At 41.4% G+C, this 26,885-nt stretch overlaps 2 protein-coding genes across 12 annotated transcripts in view; one reads left to right on the top strand and one right to left on the bottom strand.

Annotated features, from left to right (window-relative positions):
* Positions 1-12,134, bottom strand: part of LOC126922673 (uncharacterized) — a 14,375-nt gene extending 2,241 nt beyond the window's left edge. The window contains exons 1-12 of one of the 2 annotated variants that reach the window (XM_050735463.1): positions 10,922-12,134; positions 4,342-4,657; positions 3,611-3,946; positions 3,103-3,350; positions 2,169-3,020; positions 1,817-1,999; positions 1,543-1,741; positions 1,098-1,336; positions 893-1,020; positions 545-815; positions 242-458; positions 43-168 (exon numbers count right to left, since the gene is read on the bottom strand). In XM_050735463.1, coding sequence (XP_050591420.1) covers positions 43-168; positions 242-458; positions 545-815; positions 893-1,020; positions 1,098-1,336; positions 1,543-1,741; positions 1,817-1,999; positions 2,169-3,020; positions 3,103-3,350; positions 3,611-3,946; positions 4,342-4,657; positions 10,922-10,979 — 3,173 coding nt within the window. In that variant the 5' untranslated portion in view covers positions 10,980-12,134. Of the gene's footprint in view, positions 1-42; positions 169-241; positions 459-544; positions 816-892; positions 1,021-1,097; positions 1,337-1,542; positions 1,742-1,816; positions 2,000-2,168; positions 3,021-3,102; positions 3,351-3,610; positions 3,947-4,341; positions 4,658-5,050; positions 5,343-10,921 lie in introns of those variants that run through there. The other variant, XM_050735462.1, reaches the window with a different exon arrangement.
* LOC126922709 (cyclin-dependent kinase 4-like) lies at positions 1,199-26,885 on the top strand. 10 transcript variants are annotated; one of them, XM_050735560.1, is made up of 6 exons: positions 1,199-1,338; positions 18,563-19,036; positions 24,528-25,194; positions 25,269-25,613; positions 25,953-26,113; positions 26,195-26,885. In XM_050735560.1, the coding sequence occupies exons 3-6, from the start codon at positions 24,544-24,546 to the stop codon at positions 26,412-26,414; spliced, it is 1,377 nt and encodes a 458-aa protein (XP_050591517.1). In that variant the 5' UTR covers positions 1,199-1,338; positions 18,563-19,036; positions 24,528-24,543; the 3' UTR covers positions 26,415-26,885. The 10 variants fall into 10 exon arrangements, with proteins under 10 accessions (XP_050591517.1, XP_050591511.1, XP_050591512.1 ...); XM_050735554.1 differs by having other exon boundaries at positions 24,524-25,194; XM_050735561.1 differs by lacking the exons at positions 1,199-1,338; positions 18,563-19,036 and adding exons at positions 20,489-20,980; positions 22,946-23,210 and having other exon boundaries at positions 24,524-25,194.

Genomic DNA, 26,885 nt, shown 5'->3' with positions numbered 1-26,885 from the left:
TTTTATAAATTATATAAAAATATAATAAAAATGTATCTTCACCTCCACATGATCAGACATACTAATGTCAGGACTATGATTATTAAAGCTGCTACAGACGCTCCTATCGCTACTCCTAAAACCTCTCCATCGACTTCACATTGGGTACCATAGTAATTACCAGAACACCTTTCGGCCAAAGCATTATTAAAAAAATGAATCATTTTTTTATTTTTATTATTAGGTATTTTCATTTACTTACGTGCATTGCATGTGGTCACCCTGGTAAGAGCACGACCCACGATTATTGCAATAAGTCGAAGCACACGAAATACATGTTCTACCGGATTCATTAGGATCGTCCTTATGAGGATCTTTCAATCCAGGGTTACAAGTGCAAGTAAACCCACCCCAATTATTCGTACAAACCGCCGAAGAATGACAATCGTTCAACTCTGACGACGCACACTCGTCCAAGTCTATAGAGATTAAAAGGTATAGATTAACTTTTATTTTTTATTTAATGAAGCTCGTTTAAAATAGAGAGTTATATTTTTATGTTCACCTTGTAAATTTGATATAGATCCAGGTGGACTGTCAACGTAAAGGGCGCTGTTCCCTATATTATTGCTTCTTCTGTGAATAACACCGAGCAGATGTCTCTGTAGCTCCCCTGCTAAGCTTGGTCTAATTGTTCTTGGCTCATAAGTGAGTTTCAAGGTTGCATTCACAAAGACACCCCCTTGTCCCTGGCTCACATCCCCTTGATATACTCCATTTATGAAGGAGCCCATATACTCGTCCGAAAATGGCGTCATCGACATAGCAGATTCGATCTAGGTAACAGGAAAAAATAATTGTTTAATATTTCAATATTTTTCAACATATATGATTGAACGTTAAATTAGCTCACAGCTCGATTTGCTTCGTAGGCCAATGTTTGATAGGGCTCAGAATCTCTATCGGTAAATCCTCGATCCCACACCACTTTTCTATCGTAAATCTTATCCACTCTGATTGATACCACGATACTTATAATTTCTACAAACAATTAATAGTTTCATGTAATGAACTTACATAAATTTTTAAAGAATGTGGCTTTTAAAATATTTACGAACTTTTGCATGGTAAAGAATGCTGCAACCTCGCATATCCTGGCTTACAGTGGCACGCAGATACTCCTTGAACAGTGGCACAGGCCTCGTGCTGGCTGATGTCACAAGTGCTCGTGTCACCCACGATACAAGTGTCAATTCTAACCGGAGGCTGAGTTGGTCTTCTATGAAACGTCGGTCTTCGAATAGGTGCGCTGGGTCGTGGAGTTGCTGTCGGTGGATCCGGCTGTGCAACTGCAAATCTGTGAGAACAATATTGATTTTAACATATCTAAATCGAAAATTTAAATTCAAAAATTTGAGGTTTGCACTGAAACATTGAAGAATTGAGTCGAAAGATTTAAAAAGCAAAATTGTTGAATTTGCCTTCAAACACTTGAATTTAAATTCTACACTGAACAATCTTTTTTATTTGATATCTGTATCGAAATTTGTATGAAACACTAACCCTGTGCCAACAATGGAGGGTGGTTGAGTTCTAGTGGGCTGAGGTTGCGTCTGCGCGTGTGTCGAGGTTCGATCAGAACTTTCAAATAGATTTAAGTACGTTCTCTTGCCGTCGATGCTAACGAATCCTTGGCCCTCTATCGCGGAAGTTAGGATCACGTCCGCGTTTCCTCCATTTACTGGTACTCTAACACCCTCTCCTGATCACGAAGGTCGTGAGAATTATAATTATTGATGGTTAGGGTTCTGCGTTAATAAAAGATGTCAGTGTTTACCTGAACCTCCACCACCTGGACCTTGAATAGCCGAGACCGTGACATCAAAAATATCACCGAGAGGTGGATGTCTTGGTGGTGCGTAAGGTCGTTGAGTAGCCAGCCCTTGAGTTCCTGTGTAATCCAAGGTATCGTCGAGGACGATCCCTGGTCTGGGTCTGTAAGCGTAGCGATCCGTAGGGGCTACAAAGGAATTTAATTGAGCATAACAGCTTGCTTGCCGTTACAAAGGAAATTAATTAAGCATACTTGTTCGCCGGAGCCGCACGAGGAATTCATTATAGACTGAATGCAATATTATCTTATCGAATGAAAAAATTTCACGGGACGTGCATCCGAGCGAATGTCCTACCTGAACTCTTCGAGAACGTATTCGAGGCCGAATGAACTACACTTTTCTCAATGGCTGGTGGGGTCTTGGTGAAAGACGAAGGTAAATTCTCCGTCGGAGTTGGAACACTCGAAGCGATTGTGCTTTCTGATTCAGTCATCTTGCTCGGTTCCAAAACTACTGTACTCGATACACTTGCTGTATTACTCGAATCGTTATTCGTGGGAACTGGAGTCGATTGAACGACCGGCTTCGTGGGTGTTGGTTCGATTACCTGGACCGACGAGATGGTTTCGATATTTAACGTCGACGTAGAATAAGATTTCGTCGATGTTTTGGAAATATTCGCTTTATTGTTAGGCTTTTCGTTGTTCGTAATGGAACTAGATCCTTGAGGGTCGTTGATCTTCGAAGCCTTCGTAGGTTTAATTGGAACATCCAGTGGTATCACGGGTTTTGGAGAATCTACGTGCTTCGTGAAACTCGTTTTGTCACTAGACTGAATCGTAGATGTCGTATTTGCTTTAGACGGAACTTGATATTTAGTTTCTTTTTTGGCAGAGTGTTCAGGTTCGGTATTTCTCGTCGTGTTCTTATTGATTGGTCTTTCCGTGGTCTTCGATTCCGTTTTAACTTTTTGTTTACCGTTCTCTTCTTGACCCTTTGTTATATGCTCCAAAGCGTTCGTAGAAGCTTCAGTCTGATCTGTTTCTGCCTGTTTCGTGGAGGATTCTTCCGGCGATGAAAGTTCAGGTTTCAGGTCCATATGCGGTTTATCCGAGGTCTTGTCGTCTTGTTCCTTCTCCCGATTCAAAGTGGAATTCGTCGATGGTGGTAGCGGTTTGTAGGGTGGAATTGGTCGTCTATTTCCACCTGATGATTCAAAATTAATTGTAATTTAGCAAGAACAACATCAAAGACAACTTGGACTAAGAGGATATTTTTAAAAAGTTACCAGGACGATTCCAGGTCCATGGGCGATTTCCTTGGGGAACAATCTGTTCTGGTAATGGAACTCCATTTACGAAAGGTCTAATTGGACGTTCAGGTGGTAGTTGATTAATCAGTGGTCTGTCAGGCGCTGGTGGTTTTTCGAAAGGATAAGGATGATCAGGCGGCGGGGGTGGGTTCATTCCAGGTGTGTCAAAATCAGGTGGTAATGGTGGAACATCGGAAATTCTCGGTGGTCCTCTGTTATTAATTCTACAAAATTACAAATAAATATTATTGTATAACTAGTAGACAATATAATTCTATTATTATTAGTTAGTATTTAAAAGATACCCATTTATTCGAAAGGAAATTAGCGTAAAGAGCGTTGTAAAAGACTCGAAATATAATAGAATTACGTTCTAATCATTCTTTTACCAGAATAATAATTATATCTCGATATTTATCAAAAATGTAAATTTGCATAACTATTCACAATCTAATAATCGTATATAATTCACTTGTCAGTGTACCTGGTAGCCTGAATCGGCCTCAAAGGTCTCACCGTGTTGGCAGCAACGTTCACGTTCCCATTCAACAATTTGACAATACCCGTGATAATGTCCTGTATATCAGGATTTGCTTGCCGATAACCAGGAGAGGCAGTTTGCAGAATAGGTGGTGGAGCGTGGTCGCTATAAATCCTCGGAATCTCTTGGCGAGCTCGTCTTTGTTGATCTATTGCCTGTAAGTACTGTGCCTGTTGGTTTGACACTCCAGTCAGTTGATGGGGCTCCGACAAGAGTTTTGATTCCTGCGGAGCCCCTAGTCCTTCCCCCGACATGGATTCACTGGTCGTTGGAGATATGCTGTTAATCATCGAAAAGGTGTTTCTCGTTTACCCTTTCATTTTCAACGAGTAGACTGAATATGATTGTGAAAATGTTATACTTGAGAAAGGTGAAAATTTATCAATGAAATCTATCGTAAATCCCTCGTCTGATCGCTAAGAAACTAATGACAATAACTTATTTTTGTATTCTGTAAACTTTGCAAGATTTATATCGTCATATATAGCACTGTTATGTTTATTATAATATTATTATTATTATTATATATACAACAATCTGTACCTAATACGCGAAACAAATTTCTATTTAGGTTTTGTTTCTTTAGTCGTCTGTTGATAATTTATAAGAATGTAAATTTGCATAACAAATAACTGTGATTTTCTCGATGGTTATCGAATATTTAATCGACTTACTGGTAATATTCACCGGGTTTAACTTCGATGTTGTTTCCATCGATATGGTCCACGTGTTTTGAAGAAGTCAGTTCATCAATGGATTCCTCGTGCCTAGTATTTCTGACCTCGAATCTTATATCGTCTTTATCGTAGTTATCGACGCTTTTCGAGCTTTCCAGTTGAAATGCTGGAACAGTTTTTTGGAAAGTCGGCGATTCATCACGATGGAATACACTCGAGGTTCTTTCTGGTCCCGTATAGGCACTGGCACTGAGAATTATGTCGTCTTGGGAGGAACGAGACGACGTTGGATCGTTCCGGATAGCCGAGACACCTGTGAACAATTAGACAACAGTTTACAGTCACTGACTCATAAATTATCTGCGCCCGTGCACGATAGAACGTTTCATGTTTTATCGCTAGCAAAAAGCAGCGATTATCCTGAAAGAAAATAGATAATTATACTTGGATTGAAGCGTGCTGAGAACTTTGTCGGTTGCGTGAGAAAGACGTCGCGTCGATTCAGCGAAGATGAAATAATTTCGCTACGAAACGGTACTCTTGAACGATTCTCTACGGTATTATTCGCTGATTTTTGTTCTAAGCATCATCAAGTAACATGCTCGGAACACCTTTCAAAAGCGATGATCGATCGAAAGCGTAATGCGTAATTCTACGTTTCCTTAGACGTCAGATGTACGATCAATCAGGCATTTACTTAAATCACCTTGGTGATCGCAAGAAACGTCGCGATGTCGATAGCCATGGAAGGGTCGCGATCGAGAGTCGCAAAAAATCGAGAAGATCCTCGGCCGATCGGCAAGGAAAACGGTACTCGAACGGTTGACATTCTCGAGGCTGGTATCGAGTGGTTTGACCAATCGTGGACGTGACGCGTATGAAATTACTACTATCTCTTTCCTCGTTCTTCGTTCCTTCATCTGACTTTCGTCGCGTCACGCCTTGCGTCTTTTACGCATGCTGATGAAAATAAAGTTCATTGACACTAGATCGTTGGATTTTTGGCAGAAATTAATTACGAGATATCGCGAACTGTCACTTAACCCGGAGAAGTCCTTTAATCTTTGTTCACGAATTGCACAGTTTATGACACAATCAAGCGGTTTACGATCTCCCCCACGGTGTGATCGTACACCGGCTGTTTATTCCACCTTCCAGCGTTAATATCGCTTTTACTGTTCGTCATTTCGACGTACATATATATACATGCGTATACGGTCGTTTTACAGTTTGGGTTAGGAACAGATGCAGTACATCGGGATCCTATGCTATACGAGGCAGAAACAATGGCAGATTTCTATGCAACGATTCAACGGCGCGCGAAGCAATTTAAGTGAAACTACAACTGGTAGGTGGTATAGATCATCGTTGGTCGATAGTAGCGATCGGTAACACGTCCTGAATATGTCGTACGGAAACCTGGAATACTAACCGAGATAATCAACCGTTCCGATCCGGCACCACCACGATCCAATCGACAACCACGTGTTTCGATTTTGCCGAAAGCATCAGCCCGCGAACGACACGTTCTTCTTTGTTTCATAGAAAGTGTGCATATTATAGTATCATTTTCCTGTGGACTTTTTCCTTCTTTTCAGACCTTTCACCGTCTTTGACCGACTGTTTCGAGAAATACTCGAGGCTCGAGACAGTTGCTGCTGTTAACGGGATAATAAGAACAACGATGTAACGGGGCTCGTTCGTTTCATTAAAGGCCGGATTAGGAATCGAAGAAGCTGGAGAGTCGTTTCATTCACGAAACCAAATTTTACTGCTTTCGTTCTCTCGTTACTTTACGCTTACGATGGATGCCAAGGTAAAATTTGCATTAATTGCTGGTAGTTCGTTGGGTTTATTATGGTTCACCGTTGACGATTAATTATTCATCAACGAAACAGTAAATTGTTCAGGTAAGGAGCACATCGGTGGCTTCTCCGTTCATGACTTCATTTTTCAGATTATAACAAAACCAATTCGAAGGAGATACGCCGATAGATAGTACCTACGTTATTTCTTCGAAGGTAGTGCAGTAATCTTCATCGGCACGAAATCCCGCCGCTAATAATGTTTCTCACTTCCTGTGAATCGCAATAGCCCGAATAGAAGATCTATCGCTAATTGCTCATTAGGAACTGTACGGAGCGACACGATTTTCAAACAACTGCCTGTTGGCAAACGCAATTAAGCTAATCGCTGCTTTCGTTCTACTCGTCGAGCATCATGCTCTCGATGCTCTCTGTTTGATATCCGCGGAAATGGTAGGAAAACGAGTCTACGATTAAGATCAGTTTTTCGAATTAAATCGGTGATCCAAAAACTGTGACGATTTAAACTACAGTTATTCTAATTTAATTGTTCCTGAACTGGAACTAAAAGATTATGTGCACTGTATTGTTTAGTTTATTACACGTTACGCGAACTGTTATTCTTTAGAATTACGCATCATTGTCGTCGAGGGATTACAATTTTAGCTGTAACTGGTATCGCATTAAGGCAGCCAATTTAGAAACTAAGGTACTCTTTGAGCCTGAAACTACGGTAGAATTTCATCTTTCTCGTCAAGGGGCAAACGGTTCGATATAAGTACAGTTCACAAATGTTCAGCCGCTTTAATCAAGATGTGCTATTTAAGAACTGGAGAAACCTAAAGTTTTATCGTTCTATTTGTGCCATTTTTGTGTTTCTTCGTTCGGTTTAAGATATTCACGTTTTTCAGTTTAACGCGCTTTAAGACACGTTGCAAAGTAGCGCGAGACTCTACTTAAATTATAAAGGAATCTCTAAATTACAAGTCTGTTGTCGTCTTAACTGGAATAGCAAAGTCGATGAAAAGTTTCATTGAAGGGTTCGGGCAAAGATGGAGCACGTTCGCGATTAAAATTATAGCGATTTCATTGACATCGGTCGTGCCGTCGGTTTGTCGGCTTACGAGCTGTTAATTAATCGATCGGATCGTTGAGATCGCGTGACCGAAGCCGCTTGTATTTTATCCGATAGATTTGATCGGCGAGCCAGTTTACAAAGCATGCGTTACCGAGAGACTTTCGTTTCCTATTTGGATCGCGGCATCGCATAAATAATAATTACAAACGTGGCTTGCATGCTGCGAACGAATAACGGTGTTTACGAACACCATAACCTTGCTAACGTGAGAGCATCGGATAGGGGATCCCGTGAGAATGTAGGTGAATTGCATGGTTGATTCTGTCGCAACGAACGGAATGCAGTCGCTTGGTCAAGTTCGGAACTCGAGGTGTCCTGAATCCTTCGGGAGCCTAAGGCCTCTCCTACCTTCGTTCGCCGTACCTCGAAGTCATTGCCCGAAATAATTAGCCATGCGTTCTCCTCGCTAATTACTCTTTTGCAACTGCAGCGTACTTTTACTTTGTTAATTAACTCTACCATCGGTATTTTTGCCACTCTTAACTTTTCATCTGATCGTCGTAAAAATAAGAGAAAATTTCGATTAGCACGAGCTCGTTTTCGCTGCTCGTTTTCGATCCTTGTTCGCATTATATGTACACCGGTTCTTGATACAATCACGATAGCAACATAAGATGTGGTTACAGCGCTAATGAAATTTCAAAATCTTTCCTGCGCAATCGTATTCTACGAACGTCGGAATTATTTCGCGAGCCACGTGCGCCAAGTTATAACTAGACGACGGGACTGTTTCACCAAAGAAACTGCTTAATGTTTCTTAAGACAAGTAATTACGAGGAGATGCAAGAGTTTACAAGACGTTGTTCACGGTAAACACAGCATGCGTTTCACCAGGTAACGAGGTAACACAGTTGCGTCTTATGTACAAAACGTGCGTAAAAAATATTACCGGTTCTAGATGCCTTCGATTACTTCGCGAGATATTTGTGTAATGATAATATTTACCAGCGAGCAGGTTTTGCTAATGGAATCTTACGGATGTGAGATTAACGATTACCCATCTATTAATTTTAATTGCCAGTTTTGTTCCGCGTTTTATGCGTTTCTTTGTCTTAACTTGCAATAACACGCGCCTTGTCTCATACAAAAATAAAGCGAATAAAAGCGATGCGTTTAGATGACTCCGGGGAATCGCGAGTTTCGCTGGATAGCCAAGGTTTCTAATATGCTTAGAACCGCATTGAATATCATTTGACCTCGTGACGCAATTCTAACAGCGTCTAACACGACTTAGGACAAAAAGTAAGAACCGTCGAAGGGGTTTATCCGTGGAAGCGTAGACCGAGCTATGCGGCGTCTCTCGAGGCGGTAACGGCAGAGTTAACGGTACACCATTCCAGCCCAATATTTATTCTTTTCGCTGGTAAACGTGACATTTGGTACCTTCACTGTGAGATTCGACAGGTGTCCAACAACCTATTCCTTCTTCGAAGTGTAATTTCAAAACAGTACTTAAATCAAAGAAGATTTTCGATACGCGAGTCTTCTAGCAGAATAATTTAATGACTAATAATACATATCGGTAGATTGACAAGTTACTATTTACAAGATATAAATTTCAGTTTTACGATTTTACAATTTTACAAAGTATCTTATCGTATACTTTTTTAAAGGGATAATCGAATGATTTGTAGTTTGTAAAATTTCATTGACATTTGTTACTCCTATACGAGAAAAATGATTGCGTGACTTGTAAAATGTCACTGATAATATCAGTTTAGTCGAAAACACTGTTATTCGATCTCTTGACTATGCAATTACTGGTAACATAAAAATGTTTAGTAATTGCAAGTTTTCAATTGTGCAACAGGCCTCAGGCCGTAATAGGATTTTAATTTTATTTCTGTTCTTCTCGACAGAGTTGAATCAACGAAAGGAAAGTTCTCGCGAGAGGATCGTTTCACCGTGTCGTGGAAAGCCGAAATTGACTTCATCGATCTTGGAATTTACGTGATTCAAGATTCTCTCTGACGACAATTGGCAGTTCTGCTGTGACGAATATTACCAGGAATTTTGAGTTCTTCGTTTAAGAGACGAAATCTCAAACCAATCGACTTTCTGTTCCACCGTGCACAACGCGATTTCGTGACACTTTCACAACTAAGGTGCTTGGGCGAAAGTCGAATGACGAAACTCTGTGCCGGATACGTTCCTTTGTGTCGATGTTCATCCGCATTAACTATGACATCGGACGATTCATGTAAATTCTTCTCGTTACGTAAACGAGACGTCAAAGACGAAATATAAAATAAATCATGCTAGATCCGTAAGAGATTTGGCTAATTATACAGCGGACTCGGGTCGATAACTCGTAGACCTTGACGATCAGTCGCACCTAGTCTCCAAAAAATTTGCATAAGTCGATGAACTGTTGTAATCCGAATTTGTTATTGGCTTTTAAACTTCTCGATTTTCATTTATTGCTTCTTTCTAATTTTACGAATACTTGGCGTTTCGTGTCATAATGTCGTGTGTCTACGAGATTACATTGGTAAACTGTGAAAACATAAATCTTGATGGACGCTTCGTGCAGACACGTTAAGACTGGGACGTGAAAATCTCCAAGTAACAGGTATATACGTGTCAGAACGCAAATGCACGTCATGCTTGCAGCTTTCTCCTCTGTTGCTTCTGAAACTCGTCTATGACGTGTGCTTCGTTTTATAGGCGAGGCTACGATACAAAACGAGATTTCATTAATTCCTTTCTTTCTCTCCAATTAGGGCTGTGCTTTATTAATGTGACGCATTCAACGGAAAAGATCCGATGGCTCTCGATGCACGTAAAAAGTTAATTATCCGAAACGTTACTTTTAAATATTTATAAGCAGCTTTGATCTTGGCTGGGTCGTCGAACTACTGGTTTTCCTTTTTCCACGATATACTATTGACTCTAGTTGCAACGTCACGTTACATTCGCAAGATTCTCATAATAAATTGTTGATACACTTGGTCGTACTAGATACAAAGTTACATGCAACCGGATGTATAACTGCGTACACATCTGCGTCAGTAGAAAAAGAAAATCGTCAGGTGTTTAACGATTTTCACTGTATCCTCGAAGAATCGATCGTACGATTTCTGTAACAGTCTCGATCGAATAGTCTTCGATCGTATTGTTCGATTATTTCGATGAAAAATCTCCGGTGTATCGTATCATTATTTTTTCCCCCGATCTTGCCGCTGGAACGTCATGAAATTTTCGACAGAGGTCAAGATACCGGTTTAAAACTCGACCGCACGTGGCCGCTTGAAAAGCCCATCAAACAGGTTCATGCGTTAATTCGTCGAATATTTGCATCGTCTTATGTCTATGGTCAATTGTCGAGTTAAGGATCTACACGCGCGTATCGTAATGCTAGACTTGCCGCAAAAATCTTATCTCTTACGATCTTCAAGCACGAGCGAAACATAATACGATTTGCCTGGTAGATATTTCCTCGCCAAGGGGAACCAGAAATTATCTTGTTAATTGAAATTCCAAATTATTTCTTGTTGATCGTAAATCATTTCTCGTGGGAATTTGTACGATAATTATAGACAGAGATGCGAAATCTGAATGAATTATCGTGGTCCCTGTTCGCGCTGTAAATTTATATTTAGCCAGCTAGCACGAACGACATTCGTCTACTTACCTAATAATATTTGCATGGACAAGATCACTAGGACCTTGGATCCCACGTGCCCTACCATCCTGATTCCTTTGGCGCGTTTGCGGTGGAAATGTGCCGCGGTTGCTTGTCCTGATCAAGGTCAGGTTTAATGTCAAGGACACTTTGAAGGACCTCTTCAAGAGTGTTGGTGGCTGGACCAGTCTTTATCGTCGCGAAACGTGCCACGGTACCAACCGATCGGCGCCATTTTGGTTTCCAAGCCTATGCCGAGTAAAAACGTCGGGCATCGTGGAAACTTTAATGCCCCCGTCTCACCATTCTTTCCTTTCCTCGTCTTATCCTTCCCCCGATGACTTTTTTCTTCTCTTTTATTCGGTCTCGCACTCTCGCGCACGCCGGTTGACCTACTTGGCCGCCGATAGGTCCGGTGTACGCGTCAGCTTTTCGGCCAACGTAGTATGTCTTCGGACCGTCACCTTATTTTCACTACTTTTTGCACATCGACCGCGTCTTCTATCCAGATTTCTCGTTACTTTCCGCTTATATCGCGCTAATATTTCACCATGACTCGCGATGCGGGCTGATGTCGCACGAAGATATACCGGCGTGTCCTTATTAGACAGAAAGTTTCACTTGAAATTGGATTTTAGAAACGCTCAACGACCTCGAAATCGGGATACGAGTTTTACGCGACTTTAAACGGCATACGATTCTTTTTTATATTTTTCATAATGAACGTTTTTTTTTTCTTTTATACCCTATCCTACCTTTGCTTTGCTATTTTTTTTTCTTTTTTTTTTCTTACATGATTCTTACGCAGTCTCCGTCGATCACTTCACCTAGTATCACGAGAACCGCCACTGATCTCTCATACACAGTCGACGTTCGATCACACAAATCCGTTTGAACAGACTTTATGCACAGAATTTACACTTGCTGACAGTATTATCTGACTTTCTAATCACTGGACTACTAATTTCTAACGTATCTTTTATCATAGATCCGGACGATGATTCGTTTTACCGGTCGAGCAATTCGTTCGGTCGACCCTTGTTAAAAGAAAGTGGAACCTGGAGCCGATCGAACGAAAACCCTCAAGGTTTGATCGTGTTTCGTTCGAGTTTCATTCGAGGTTCGCTTCACGGTCGTTCACACGGGACTGGCTTACCGTGAGGACGGTCATACACGGTTTCTCCCACTTTAACTATGCCATACTACACCATGGTGCACTATACTACACTCTTCTAAAGTATATACGTCACGTCTTCGTTTCTCGTTTCCACCATGCTCGGCTCTACCGTCCACTCGACTCCTGTTCTCCCCTCTCTTCGTCAAAATTTCTCTCTCCATCCTGTTTCTTCTTTCTTCCATCTGACTCGCCTTCTTCAACTCGTTCCTTCTTCTTTCTCTTTCTTTTCCAATTTGATGGACCGGCTTTACCTCGACCTACCTTTCGATCCTTTCGGGACACCGCTCTTCCCGAACTTCATCCCGACTCGCGACCTCGCGCGTCTTTAACATTCGCTCATTCCTCTTTCTCTCTTTCGTTCGCTACCTTCTTCCTTGTCTGCAGCTTCTTCAGCGAAGCGAATCTACCTGTGCGACTTTCACGTCCTCGAAGCCAGACACAGAGTGCCCGTTTCCACCTGCGTTGCGTTTTCTTATTTTCTTTTCTTTTTTTTTTTTTAATTGTTGTTTATTCATAATGTTAATTTATTTATTTCTCTTAACGCCGAAAGTGTACCGCCGAAAGAGAAAAAGAATCTGCGTAAATCGACAAGTGCAGAAAAAGTAACGATGTTGCGAACACTGTTCTACGAATTCCTTGGATTAACATGAATTCGTGTACTCGTTGCAACGAAATTAAGAAATTAATAAGAAACGCAGTTTGGCTTTACGTATAAAATTGACTAATTTTTGCCGCCTCAAAAGGGAAACGTAACTTTTCCGGCAAAGAAAATCCTATGAAAACAACAGCTGGTTCCCCTGGATGCGGGTAATTGTGCAAGATGCTGAAAGAATATACACGTGCAGGTAACGGGATGTTGTAAGCAGAATGCGAAAAATTAATCGACCGTCGGTGACATTTATTTTATTTTAGCAGACGTTTCTTTTCCACGCTTATTTTCCGGGATAACAAACTAGCGTGTGTTAACGTGACTGAGAAACAAATGTTTTGTCTAGTAATAAGATAAACGATCGTCAGATAGAAAGAACGTGGAGGCAGGTCAAGTCCTTTTTGCGAGATTTTAAGAATCTGTTAACAACCTGAAAGAATATCGAGAAGCAGAGAAAGAAACACATTCCATGTGAGATTATGGCAACAATCGAGGTATCCTTGTAGAAAGTTTTTGTGAGTCGTCTTAGGCATTCTTTTTGCCATGTTCTTCTCTCGCTAATAAACTGCGGGTATTTACGCAAATTGATATTTTCGTGAACGTAATTTAAAAGGAAAGAAAAAATGATACCACGGCAGAGATTCGTTTCGCCAGAAAATCTTATGAAAAAGATGAGTAGCGGTAATATACGTAACATCGAAAGGGTTAAAAAGATCGAAAGACATAACAGGAAATATTGTACGTGATTATCGTAATGCAACGAGAGAGTTGCGAATTCATGAGAGTTCAACACACGCACGAAGCTCATGGTGTGCCTTTGGAACGTCTCGATTATACTTCCAGACTCCCCGTAATGCTCTCGCGATACTGTACAGCTGCGACCCTTCATTTTCTTCTTCTTCTTCGTCTTTCTTCTTTCTCGGTATGGTAAAACCAGACTGGAATGCGCAGGGCTGCCCCCTCGATCAGTCGAGCAACATTGATCAGGCGACGTGTTGCAGCCGCCTCTGAAATTGCACCGTAATGTTCAATTTCATTCGCCACCGCACGTTTCACGCTACCATCGCGAGAAAAACTTGCCGCGTATCGAATCCGCGCAAATTTGTATCAAAATAACGAAGCCGGCACTCGTTGCGTTTGAACATGCTACACCATGGTTGGATATACGATGACTCGGCTGCGTGCCCAAAAGTTTCTCTCGGTTTCCTTTTTTCCGTCCCAAATAAAATCTTTTTAAGGTTTCGTTTAAAATTCTTGGACAGCGTTCGCTCGAATATAATCCGTTTACCCATTGACCTCACGTAATACCGGGCGCGCCTTTTCCTATCGACGAATTTTTCAGAAGCTCGGTGGGCTCGTCTTTGCATTGTAATACAACGCGTACGTAGAATTAAAATTGCACTTTTGTATAACGGCTAGCCTGCTGGGCAAGTGTCCATGAAATTAGTCGGTCAGTAACTCATCCTCATCCGGGATAGAATAATAGAATGAAAATCGTTTCATTATTCCTATCGGTTCAGAGAACTAGGTATAGTTTAAATTGCTGTGTTAGTTTACTTTTTCCGGCGTTTCAATGTTTAACTACACGCTCCAAGTCGCTTTTATCCGTTTGAACGTGTATCCTAATTTTTCTGCCATAATTTTATGAAATAATACTTTGAAACGCTACATAGAGCAATAGACACGAGATGGACACATTTTTGTATGCACCTGATTTGAAATAGTCTTTTAAGGTCTTCTTGTTCGTATCATTTTCAGCTTTACCGGTTCAAAATAAAGTAAGGATATACATAATTCTGTGAATAATTGAAATTACGACTAAAGTTTCCTATTTCGATAAAAACTTGGCGTGGTATCGTTTTTCAAGAATTAAGTTTTCCTCGGGAAAATACGGGAATTGACATTGGAAGTTAATATTGGAACAATGATTCGTTGAGTGGATTATGATAGTATGGGGCAGGCAATAACAGACTACCGAGAACCCTGTGTTTCCTTCGATTTCCAAGTAATTTTGTACTTACATATTTTGTACTCGCCTCTTCAACGATAATAAGATTTGATCTATGGTGAAAAAGGTAGTTTGCTGGACAGCCTGTTACGGGAAAGACAGGTTCCTTCGGTCGATAATCAGACGAGTACCTTGCGGTCGGTAGGTCGGTAGGTCCCAAAGGTGCTTTCAAACTTATTTCTATCTTCGTGAATCGTAAAAGTACTCGGTTACGATACTCATAGCTTCTGTACATCTCCATACATTTGCCTTTAAAAAGACCAGTCACTTCCCACTTTAAACATTCCATCGGCATTCAATTCGTTCAGGATGAAGATTAGAAAAAGCTAGGAAGTAGAAGAAAATCCGATCGTTGCGAGATAACGCTGCGTTACAAGTTGAAAGGGAACGATAGAAGTGTGGAAATATGCGGTGGCATTGAAGAGTAATCGGACAGCAGCTCAAGGACTGTTAATATACTCGTTTTATCCGTGTTTTCCTAGGGAACACGCGGGCCAGGATACGGACCGCGTTCAATTCTCTATTTTCATTCCAAGCTGGGCCGAACAATGGGGGATCTAAATTGGGCAAAAACCAGTCTGCCGTCTAGTTGGGCGAGGGTAAAGGCGTTATGGCACAGCCGGTAACAACCGCATCGGCAGCCAGGGGTCCCACAATGAGGTACCCCGTCAAGGTAGCAGCCAATGTCCAAAATCACTCGTCGCTGGCCCAACGGTTCCTTTTCCGTGGCCCACGAATAGCTGTAGCACTGGGTGAAAGTGGTAATTAACGACGTGCGTCAGTGGTATGTCCCACTCCTCCTCTATCGTCCCCGGGACTCTGTCGCGAATGGTTCATCGTACTCTTGACCGGTTATGACACCGCTCGCCTTTTTATTTATTCACCGTCTTTCTTTATCGCGCAACTTTTCGAGCTTAGGGTAAGGCAGGGCTATTTAAGTTACCTACGCTTCGACATCTTCGGATTCTTCAACCTCGCAAGGCATAATCAGACTTGTACATTTAGAAAGATGCTACGGTAGCACCTCGATTTTTCGAATACCTCCGCCATTACTAAATTCTATCCTTTCTTTTTTTTTTTTTTTTTTTTTTAACGTTGCGGCGATGAAAGGAAATTCCAAAGGTTTGTTAGGGTCGTACGGTTATATTTTTTGTATTCAAAGAAATCGAAGTGTCTATAACGTGGTGACAAGCTGCCGGTTGGTCCTTAATGATCGGCACGCAGACGATCACGTCCGTCCTAATCATCCTAATCGTATCCTGGGTGTGAATTCCATGTACGCTCTAATTAGTTCTTCATACTTTCCATAGTTTGCATTTTTTCCAGTAAAACTTGCAGGTGTTGGTAAAGAAAGGGGATTGCGTGATAGGCAGGCAACAACGTTTCGTCTTCTATTGTCAAACGTATCGACGCGCTAATTTGTAACTGAACGACTCGTTAAATTGTTCACTACTGTTAGTTAAATCGTACAAGAGAGTCCAGGTATGCCGGTACCTGCCAACGAACTGCACCATTGTCTACCAGGAACTTGGCAATACTTCTGTTTCAATGTGCTAAACGGTTTGTCCAACCGTTTTATTGCGCGGATTGCCGAGGTAGTTATGACAGGCCATCTAAAAGGTCGGGATTATTTTTAGCGATTCGACCGACATGATTCGAGAATGGACGACAGGGTCGATACGCGCGATGTTGCAGCGCGGATGATAAGAAACCGAACTGCACATTTCCGTGCCATTTCGAAGTTTCCTCGTAGCTGTACAATCGGCTCACTGTGCTCTCTTTCTGTTTGCCTCGGAAATATGTACTGTGCGCCGGTTTTTAACAAGGATTTACCAGGTGTGCGTGGTTTCCAAGCGGCCGCAGTAGAATTCCAGGATCGATAGGAGGAAAAACGATTAATCTTCCGTGCATTCGGTAGATTGATAAACGCGTTTTTCTGTCTCTTGCTGTTAGTGTTAGTACGTTTAAATTAACAGCGTATTATAGAGCTAAAAGCTAACAGCTACATCTTTTGGTACATGCAAGATATATACACGATATAAATATTTAATTAAATACGTTCAAACTTTGTTTCCTTTGCAAAATAATCTTCCGTCGAAGATTCGTCTAGTCCTGCCTCTGAAATTGACCAAGTTCGGAAATATTTAATAAATTTTCAAACTTGATTTTCTCAAACGCCAACCCTCCGATGTAATTTTCTCGTTTCTGTTTTGACTATAGTGATATTACGGCGTTACAAATTTAAGCCTACTGTTTGTACAGTGCATTAAATTACATAGGTTTCTTAGTTTTTCCAGAATGTCCACAAAATATACGTTTGCTTGAAACGGCCGCCCATAAAACGAGACAATAGTTACTTTGTCGGTTGACATTGAATTCTTGCTATATAGCATATAACGGAACCCGATTCCCTTCCATTTCTAATGTTCCACTTTATTTCGTGAAACATACTGCTTTATTGCCTTCTCTAATTTCAGTGCCCGCATTAATCGTCGTATCTTAAATTCTATTATTCCTCCATCGAACTATCTTTATTACTATAATCCAACGATTTAACGGGTAACGTTGGCGGAAAATTGATTTTTGCCCGGAGTTTTCCAATTAGTCACGCGTTTGCCAACATACATGAAATGCAATTAAAAACGGTCATTAGGATGATGAGCGGACATTGATTCATCGCACGGTAGAGTGCACTTCGTATGCATACTACAAGTAATATAAAATTCAGCTCAGTAATAGAAAATCATTAAAACGGTCAGAACGAGATTTCAAGTCTGAGAATGCAAGATTACAAAAATAACGTTCGATCGTTCTGTTTGTCAACATTACGAGTTTAATAAATAATGTCTTTTTTGTAAGCTGGCAACGATCACCTATTGGAAGCCGACCGGTTTACAAAAAGAGTATGTTACTACCTTTCAGCTCGAAATACTCGTGAGTTGGTGCAAACCGCTTGAATCACCACTGACGCACATGAAAATGCTCATAATCGTCATACAGTACACCGCATTTAGTCACACGCAGATGCGCGAAATGATTTTTTCCTCTCCCTCCCTGTGTGTTACACGACCAGTGACGTCTCGTTTAATCTCGACGTCGAATATGTATCTCTTAATTAGAAAAACGTCGCGTCGATTACGCTCGAAGCATAGAACGTTCAAATGGATCGTGTTATTTTCATCCGTCGAAGGATGCACGGAAATTTACTGAAATCAAAGACGAAAACTAACGAAGGGATCGCGGTGAAATACGAATAAAATACAGGCGTAAAAACAACGGACACGCTACCATTTCAACCGGATTCCCTAATCCGACCAAACGGAATACATAATAAAATACGCTCCTAAAAGTCTGGCCAGGTCGAGCAATCTGGCTTTTTTTAAAATTCCTGACATGTATACTACCGCTCATAAGTATTAGGACACCTACTTACATTTATCGGGGAGACTCCAACGAAATTTATTTCATTTGGTATTTTATCTGGCTGTGTAATAGGTAGATGGAGGATTTTTATGGATTTATGAAAAATTTGAAGGCGCAGATATGTACAGAATGCAGATAATATTCAAAAACGTATAAAATATCCAAATGTACTCGATATATTTGGATCTGATTAATTAGTATGTAAAGGCCAGGATAAATACCATTTTCAGATCTTTTCTTCGCACTTTACCAACGTAACCACGACAGTCGGCTCTCGTTGCAGTCGCAATGAAATTTCTAAATGTTTCATATAACACGCAACGATATATCCATAAGAAATCTGTACGAACATTCGAATATTTTCCTCAACTACCGTATCTGTATTATTCGTAGCATTGGTATAGTCGCGTTGAGTTGCTGTACTCTGGAAATTCGAGCGCTGAAGGGAAGGGGCGTTTAGGAAACCAATGGCCATGGACGCCTGCTGCTTGCCCTACGAAGGGCACCGACCATAATGGCCCGTCCCTGAGTTGGAGAGTCTACCGGCCCATTCCATTCCGGAGTCGTCGTCTCTCGCGTACATCGGCCGCCGCAGGAAGCATTCCATTCATGTTTCGGGACGCGCAACGGACGCTGATCGGAAGACAAGAGAGAGGAAGAGCCGGATAACCGGGACTCCTCGCGAGGGTTAACGCTGCTTGGCGCCACCGTCAGGAACAACGACCTGCCGATATGTTGTCGTGATGACAATCGGCGCGTTAACGTGAGAAACCAAGACCACGTGGAGCAATCTTGTTATTTCCAGAGGTGGACTTGACCGTGTCTCGACGCAAAGGAACATTTTCACCGCAGAAACGTTCAATCTTGGTGCGTTCTCTTTAATTAAGTAGCGTGCGTGCATGTTGGCGAGTGACAGTGACTCAAATTGAGAGTTTGTTCGACACGCGGACAATGTCGATTTCGCGCCTAACTTTGTGTAACTTCTTCTTTAAATTTCGTGGAATTACGCTGCATGCAACGATCGTGATTTCGTAAGTCCTCGTGGCTTCGTCCCTCTGTTGTTGCCCGTTTGCTTCCCGTCTCGTTTCTTCCTCGGCGTCGCTTCCTCTTGCGACGGCTACTTCTCGTTTTCTCTTCCTCTTTTTCCCTCGCTGTTCTCTGTCGAAACTCCAAGACAAGGGAAGTGCGCTCGAAACAAACGATAGATAGGATTTTTATGATCTCGCAGAGACGCTTGAACAGCGAAATATTCCACCAGACTCGTTGCATCTACTTGAACGTTCTTCTCGAGCGTCGCTAACGAGTGGCAAGCTCGCGATACCCTACTACAAACTCGTTGAAAGCCTGCCGTGAAACAATAATTTTCCACGAAAGAAATTCATGTAAAATATTAAGTAACGATAGCATTACGTGTTTCTGACGCATCTCCTTCTAAATCGCTATTACAAAGAATAACGAGCATGAATCACGATGCATGTCCTGTATGAAACACAGGCGTTACGCGCGAGGTGTAACACGTTTCCAGGAAGGTTTCTAGTAATTCGTAAGTCATCATAGGGGTGATATAAAGTCGAAGGAAGAGGCGGTCGTTCCGTCAATGGGTAAATTGGTGAGCTTCCCGACGCGCGTTGGACATCCTGGTAACCGACGCGTTGCGACGCGACGCTACGCGTCGCAGCAACGTGTCTCGCTCTATTCCGTAGAACCTCCCTCTCCGCGTGCATACGGATAAGCCGATCGTGGCGGCAGGAGCGTTGGAAGGGCCAGAGCGGCAGCTGTCGGTAGCGGTCGATGGGAACGGGGCTCGATCGAGGTCCGCTCGAGAGAGTTGGGCCTACTTCCTCGAGGGCTCGGCAACGACTAACTCTGTCTGCTAGCCGTATGCGTGTCCGTCGGTCGTGTCAGTACTTTTCAGGTCGGTCCACAGTGCAGTCGTCGGCTTACCATCGAGTTTCGACTAGCACGGCCGCTCGGCTGCACGACGATTCGTCGAGTCGCCGTTGGGTTACGCTCGCGAGTGGTCGGCCGTGTGCTCCTCCTCGTGCAACGCGGCAACCGGAGTGTCTCTCGTGCATCCTGCATCGTTTCTATCGTACCGCTGTAGTGTGCAAAGCGAACCTCGTCTGTGTGCTCTCGCATCTCGTAGGACACGAGACGCTGAGAGAGAGGAACGTAGAGGGAGAACACAAAACAGCATTCGTTAATACCCGCTTCCGGCACGTGGAACCGCACCGCACTCTGTTTTTCTTCACAGCGCATCGCTGCCGTCGCTCCGAGCTTCTCTCGTGGGAGGTCAGCACCTAGCCGGTGGGTAAGTGAAGAATCCACGCTCTCGCTGGAACAGATAGTACACCTTTCTGAATAAATCTTCGTCAGGATACACATAACCTTTTCGAATAGCCAATTCGATTAGGCACTTGTCCGCTTTACGGTGACGATTTCACGGTGAACACACGCACGCGACACTTGTTGCACGTCGTTTTTTCTGTGATTCGTGATTACAACAAATTTCATATGCCAGTTACAAGCGAGATTTCTCGACGTTTTAGATACATTGTGAGACATAATTTTTCATAGGGGATGAAAAACGTCGGCTAGATAGGTCGTTTTTATGCGTCGATTAATAACGATGCTGTTTCTTCGTTTCCTCGAGGTTTTTCATCGTGAGAACTTTTGTTACGTTACGGTAGCATATCTGTGAAACGTGAGAACGTGGAATGTCGCGACACGTGAAGATAAGGCAAGAGTCAACCACTTACTGGCGGGGGTGGTTCCCCCGCAGTTCTCTTGTTTACGAACCACGGTGTATAGGTAACCACGTGCTTGTGCATTGCAAGCTTTTTCGATTCGAATAGAAACTATCCAATTTCGCGAGGCTCTCCCGGATAAAGTAACTTTGGAATGTGAATCATTCCCATGTCTGGAATCGCGCGAAATTTTAACCTATAATTCGTAACCCTTTCGCTACGAACGTAGTATATATATACACAGCCCGAAACGTCGAACAACCATTTGCATTCGCAAATCATAAAGTCACATTTTTCTTTTCGTTCGTAAATATATATAACAAATAATTATAACAAGTATTTTGATAATTCTATATTATTCTATCTGTTATAGTAATTCTACTCCTTTTTATTATTCTTCCACTAATAAGAGCTACTTGTGCGATAAAACTGTCTATATCTGTAAATGCTGTATCGATACGATTATCGTAGAAAAATTCGAAACCATATCAGGAAACACGCTCTATCTGGAGCACTTAGTTTCTGTATGCCACGATTTTCGATCGTTCGTCGTTTTTCTCTGAATTTTTTCGAAATCATCATCCGTGAAATGCTACGTTACGCACGCCGTGACCAGTCGATTAGTCATCGTAAAAACATAAATCAATAAGTGTGCCCGGCTCGAACCAGCGATTCTTCATACGTTAAGTAATCAGCCGTTACTTTTTCGTGAATAATCTAGCATCTGAACGACTCATTCGTCTCATCAGATCGAATCGTAAATTCCAGATCGATAGTAGCGCTGTATGATTCTCGTACTTGACGCACAAGTTTCCAAGCGTTCAGTCTATTGGTTGGTACGGTTTAGAAATGGTAGTGAATGGGAGGGCTGACTATAAGTGTTGGACGCGTGAAAGACCCGACCAGATAGTAGTGTCAACCCCATGAATAATCTGAAATCTACTGGCGCCTTCGTGTTTACTTTATTCGTCTATGCGCCGTTTCCTGTCTCACCAAAAGTCCATACGGTATCTCTGCCTGATATATATATATATATATATATATATTTTTTTTTTCTTTCTTGTATCTAATTTTCCATTCATCGATCGTCCACGGAATCGCAGGTATTTTTCGATTAATCATGTCTAAGGAAGCCTATTCGTCGTAGTATGTAAATTGTTTAGAATACGCTTAATAGCGAAGGAAATGAGACAATGATAATGGTCGATTGATAAAATGCGGTCTCATTTACAAGAGTTCATTCATTGATATAATCGGCTCGCGATTCAACGCTCGTTTAAAAGTATAAAATTCTTCCGAATTTTCGCGCAATTATGTATGTATCTTTATCGCCTCGTAACACATAGTATACATAGTACGTATAGTGTAACACGTGTAACAAAGTAGCATAGTGGAAGATAGGAAACAGAACACGTTGGGCAATCCGATGTGCCAACTTCGACGTTGTAGCGTCATTCTGATTTACCAACAAAGCGAATCACGTGCCGTGTGTAATAGCCTACGTAACAGCTCGAGTAGTCTTCTTCACCTTTTCAGGAGATAATAGAAAGTTTGATACACGTACATATTTACTATTCTACATTCCTTCCATTTCATTCTACCGTATCGTTGCTTATCTTCTATCGAGCCGGATGAAGCTTTCGTATGTTATCGCTTCCTTCACTGGCCACCACCACGCTCTAGTTTTTCTTTTTGTAATTCCCAGAAAAGTTGATCGCGTTTGCATTCCTCTGCTTGTTCTTGGTTCCCAACGAAACACGAGGCAGACGTTTCTCAAGAGACTCGCCCATCGCGCCTCTTTCTTTTTTTCTTCTCTTTTTTCTTTCCTTTTTTTTCTTCCCTCTCCTCGTGGAAAACATTTTCTTGTTCTCTAGCCGAGTGATCCATTGGAAACACGTGACTGGTCCGCTTAGGTGGTCTCGAGATAGTGTTACATGGAAACTGTTACGAAATTTGAAATTCGTCGCTGCTCTTCTTCTTACCTACGCACAGTTTTATCTCTTAGCTTCGTATTTTTGTCCTGATATAGGTAATCAACGACGTAATTAACGATTGAGAAAGTTCGACTTTGTAAAGGAAACTTCGTGATCGTTTCATATGATGTAACGTTTGTCCCTCTGTGGCGTTCAGTTCTTTTTTTTTTTTACGCGCTCTTATCACAAAAGGAAGTTGATAAAAAGAATTTGATGAAGACGGCGAATGAAGTTGGCTACGAAACTCCCTCCACAAAGATGTCATTTCGTCTGTATTTATAGCGTTGACAACTTTTCGAAGCATCGTCCGTGGAAAAAAGGGTAATGCGCTATCTTTACATAAATTTACTCTTCGTTCATAAGAAGCTTTGATATGATAAAATATATACCTTTTTCTGATGAAGATTATTTCGACCGAGACGTTCGGTTACACCATAAATATTATAAATGTAGAAACGATATCTAACGCCGTATACTTTCTTACACACACTCACACTTGTCTAGATCTATGTAAATATTACGAAACCATAAATACGTACTATGTTGCCTTTCCATGGTGCTTAGGTTTTACCGTAGAATTTTTCTACTTTGTTAGACACGCTACAACGAAAACTAGCTTTTACATATCTTTGTACGCGAGCCGATATTATCATCTTGCACGTCTTCTTCATTCATTATTAATCCATATGACGTTTAGTTACCCTGTATATGCTGACGAAGGCTATACACCGCGTCTCTCAACGATTCAACCTGTTATAATTTCATACCATTCTAAAATATTCGATTCTTATGTAAGTAGAAGATACGGCAGAACAGAATCCGATTATAAATATGCAAAATTGCACCGGTAAACTTAAAAAATGAAGAAATTCGCTCGTAATCCAAGTTACAATTTCATTTGATTACATTTTCAGTTCAAGTTTTATCGAATGAAATATTTTGTTACGTTGGTTTCATAGTTACGAAACTGTGATTTAAAATATTATCTTTAAAATTTGACGCTAAAAAGAATGCTGTTCGAGAGACTGGCGATAATTTCACGGAAGTGTAAACGAATGAACTTGGAAGAGAAATTTCCCCAGTAATATAGGTAGGGAACAATTTTCTTCAAGGCCGGCGGTCACTGCGTATTACCGTTGGAGAAAACAAAGGATAAGAACCCCGGCTGTATAACCCCGGCCCTTCTTACTTCCATTTACAAGATGTTCGAAAGCCGACGATGAGGCCAAGGTTATTATACGAACGCAGGTGTCGATGCAGATGTCGCATAACAGACGGTGCAACACGACCGCGTGTACGGTACATGGAAATTTTAATGAAACTCCAAGAATCAGCAATATCTATCGCTCAAAGTTTGTCACGAGTGTCTGTTCCCAAGTATGTCGGTAGATTGCATCCATTTATTATTTTAGACTGCACGTACTTTGACGTAGACATCTTAATGTAGTCTTAGAAGACAATATTTGCGTATTGATAATTGTCGGAATCGATGAATCGTTGGTATCGTGGTTAAACAGGTGCAACACCGATTCAAAAGATCCTTTCCTAAACACCTGTCGATGTTATTCTTTTTGAGATATCTGTCTGTAGTCAATGTAGCGAAAACGATTGCATTGGCTTCCTCCTTGTTTCAGGTAGAAGTCAAAATGTTGTGATGGCTGGAACGTCTCGACGTCCGAGCTCAGAGCTCGGACCTGATCTGTCGTCTCCAACACCGCCGAAGAAGTCCAAGTTCTCCGAGGCTTCGATCGAGGGAACATCCGAGAAGGAGCATGACTTGAGCACGGAAAAATTGGAGAACGTGGAGAAATTAACGAGTACGAGTTCCTTGCCCAAGAACACGATCGAATTGATACCAGGCAGCGAGTCGGAGACGAATCCTTTCCAGATCACCGAGGAATCTTTGGACAGCACCAAGCAACTGATCCAAACTAACTTGGAGGGGCCGGCGAACGTGAAGGCTGGCTCCTCGAAGGAAGGACAGTTTGGTAGCTTTGAAACGATCATACAAATGAAGTACAGTGGTCAGGAAGAACTATCTGGTAGCTCTAGCAAGAGGTCAGAATCGGATAGCGATGTACAAATTCAGACTTCCTTACTCGGCGAGGATGCATCGTATCAGGAATTGTCTTTGATCGGCAATGGAGCTTACGGTACCGTTTACAAAGCCAAAGACTTGAATACAGGACAAGTCGTAGCGCTAAAGAAAGTTAGGGTGCCGCTGACAGCAGATGGACTACCCACGTCTACATTAAGAGAAATAGCTACCTTGAAACAGCTCGAAAGATTCGAGCATCCTCATATTGTAAGTCGTATAGACCGTGCGCTTGAGTGGCATTATATTAATATTTGCATTTACATTGTCTGTTATGCGTGCAGGTGAGACTGTTGGACGTTTGTCAAGGGAATTATCTACACTTGCCTTCTGCCGATGGGGTGTCGGAGAGGCTAGATCGAGGGTTAACTTTATGGTTGGTGTTCGAACACGTAGAAAGGGATTTAGCGTCCTACATGTCCTCCTGTTCAGAGTCAGGTATCCCGTCTCATCTGCTGAAACAAATGTCGCAGGAAATACTGAAAGGAGTCGAATTTTTACACAGTCACAGGATCATTCACAGGGATTTGAAACCACAAAATCTATTGGTATCCCGAGAGGGGAGAATAAAAATCGCAGATTTTGGATTGGCGAAAACGTACGACTTTGAAATGAGATTGACTTCTGTGGTAGGTTGACACATTGTACAAACGGCGAACATTGTTGAAACGATACACCGAGGTAAAAGAAAGCATTAAAGTAGGGTGACTGAATAATCTAACCGCAGCTAAATCAGTTTATTTTTTATTATAAATTAATTGCTATTATCAGTTCAACCATATTAATCGCCCCTTTTTTTCAAGCAGATAAATCTATTTCTGAAAATGCGTCAGATTATTCGTTTCAATCCCTGATATTTCTAAATTTTCACTACTATTTCAATTTTATTACCTCGCTGTACTGCTTCCCTTTATATCTATGATTGTATACCATAATCACTAAACCATTAAAATTATTGACGATTGTAGGTCGTGACGCAGTGGTATCGCGCCCCGGAAGTCCTCCTGGGCTGCTCTTATGCCACCGCTGTTGACATTTGGTCTGTAGGATGCATATTAGCAGAATTGAGTATACTTGAACCTCTTTTCCCAGGTACAAGCGAAGGCGATCAACTTGATAGGATTTTCCGGTAAGTTAGTGAAGATATCCGCCGTTTTTGTTTCGTATAAGAAAATAGTTTAAATTTAAACATATTTTAATTTTTCTACAGAACAATTGGAACTCCGCCGTATGAAGAATGGCCAGAAAATGTGTCCCTTAGTTGGACAGCTTTCCCTTATAGGGTACCAAAACCCCTTGAGTCGATAATACCTGATCTCAATGAACACGGATTAGATTTAATTAAAAGTATGCTTATGTTTGATCCTCATAGACGATTAACTGCAGCTCAGGCTCTCAGACATCGGTATTTCGCTGAAGACGACTCGTGATGATTATTATTTCTGAGTATTTTTTTTGTTTTTGGTATCTTTAGTAATTTTTGAAACGTAGACTGATGTTAGTATATCCAAAAGTACGCAAGCGTATTATTTTTTTTAAGGACATCGTAGCATTTTGTTTTTAAGCGGATAGCATAGTTTATTACGAATATAGTACAATAGGGATTTTCGTAACTATATACGATTTATAAATATTCTTTTCTCATTTAGAAATTACAATTGCAAAATACGTTTACTACACTCTATGAAGCGTATCATCATCATATTTAAATCATACGACCATTAGCTAACTTCGAGAAATCGTCATAGTTTAATTATACACAGTCGTTAAATAATTCAAGAAAGAACCATTTTTCTGATTTATTTAAACGACCGTATAATTTTCTTCGTTTATGTATCTAACGATAACATTGTTGACCTTATTTATTTAGGTAATATCTAAGAAGTATTTTTAATATTACT

This window comes from Bombus affinis, chromosome 12, assembly GCF_024516045.1.
Source record: "Bombus affinis isolate iyBomAffi1 chromosome 12, iyBomAffi1.2, whole genome shotgun sequence".
NCBI lineage: Eukaryota > Metazoa > Arthropoda > Insecta > Hymenoptera > Apidae > Bombus > Bombus affinis.
Note: the sequence above shows the minus strand (reverse complement) of the source record. Positions and strands in the feature narration are given on the sequence as shown.

Coding starts and splice junctions, on each gene's coding strand:
- LOC126922709 (XM_050735551.1), top strand. CDS start 20,887: ATGTCGCGACACGTGAAGATAAGGCAAGAGTCAACCACTTACTGGCGG. Junction 20,981..24,523: donor TTACGAACCACGGTGTATAG/GTAACCACGTGC, acceptor TCCTTGTTTCAG/GTAGAAGTCAAAATGTTGTG. Junction 26,114..26,194: donor CAACTTGATAGGATTTTCCG/GTAAGTTAGTGA, acceptor ATTTTTCTACAG/AACAATTGGAACTCCGCCGT.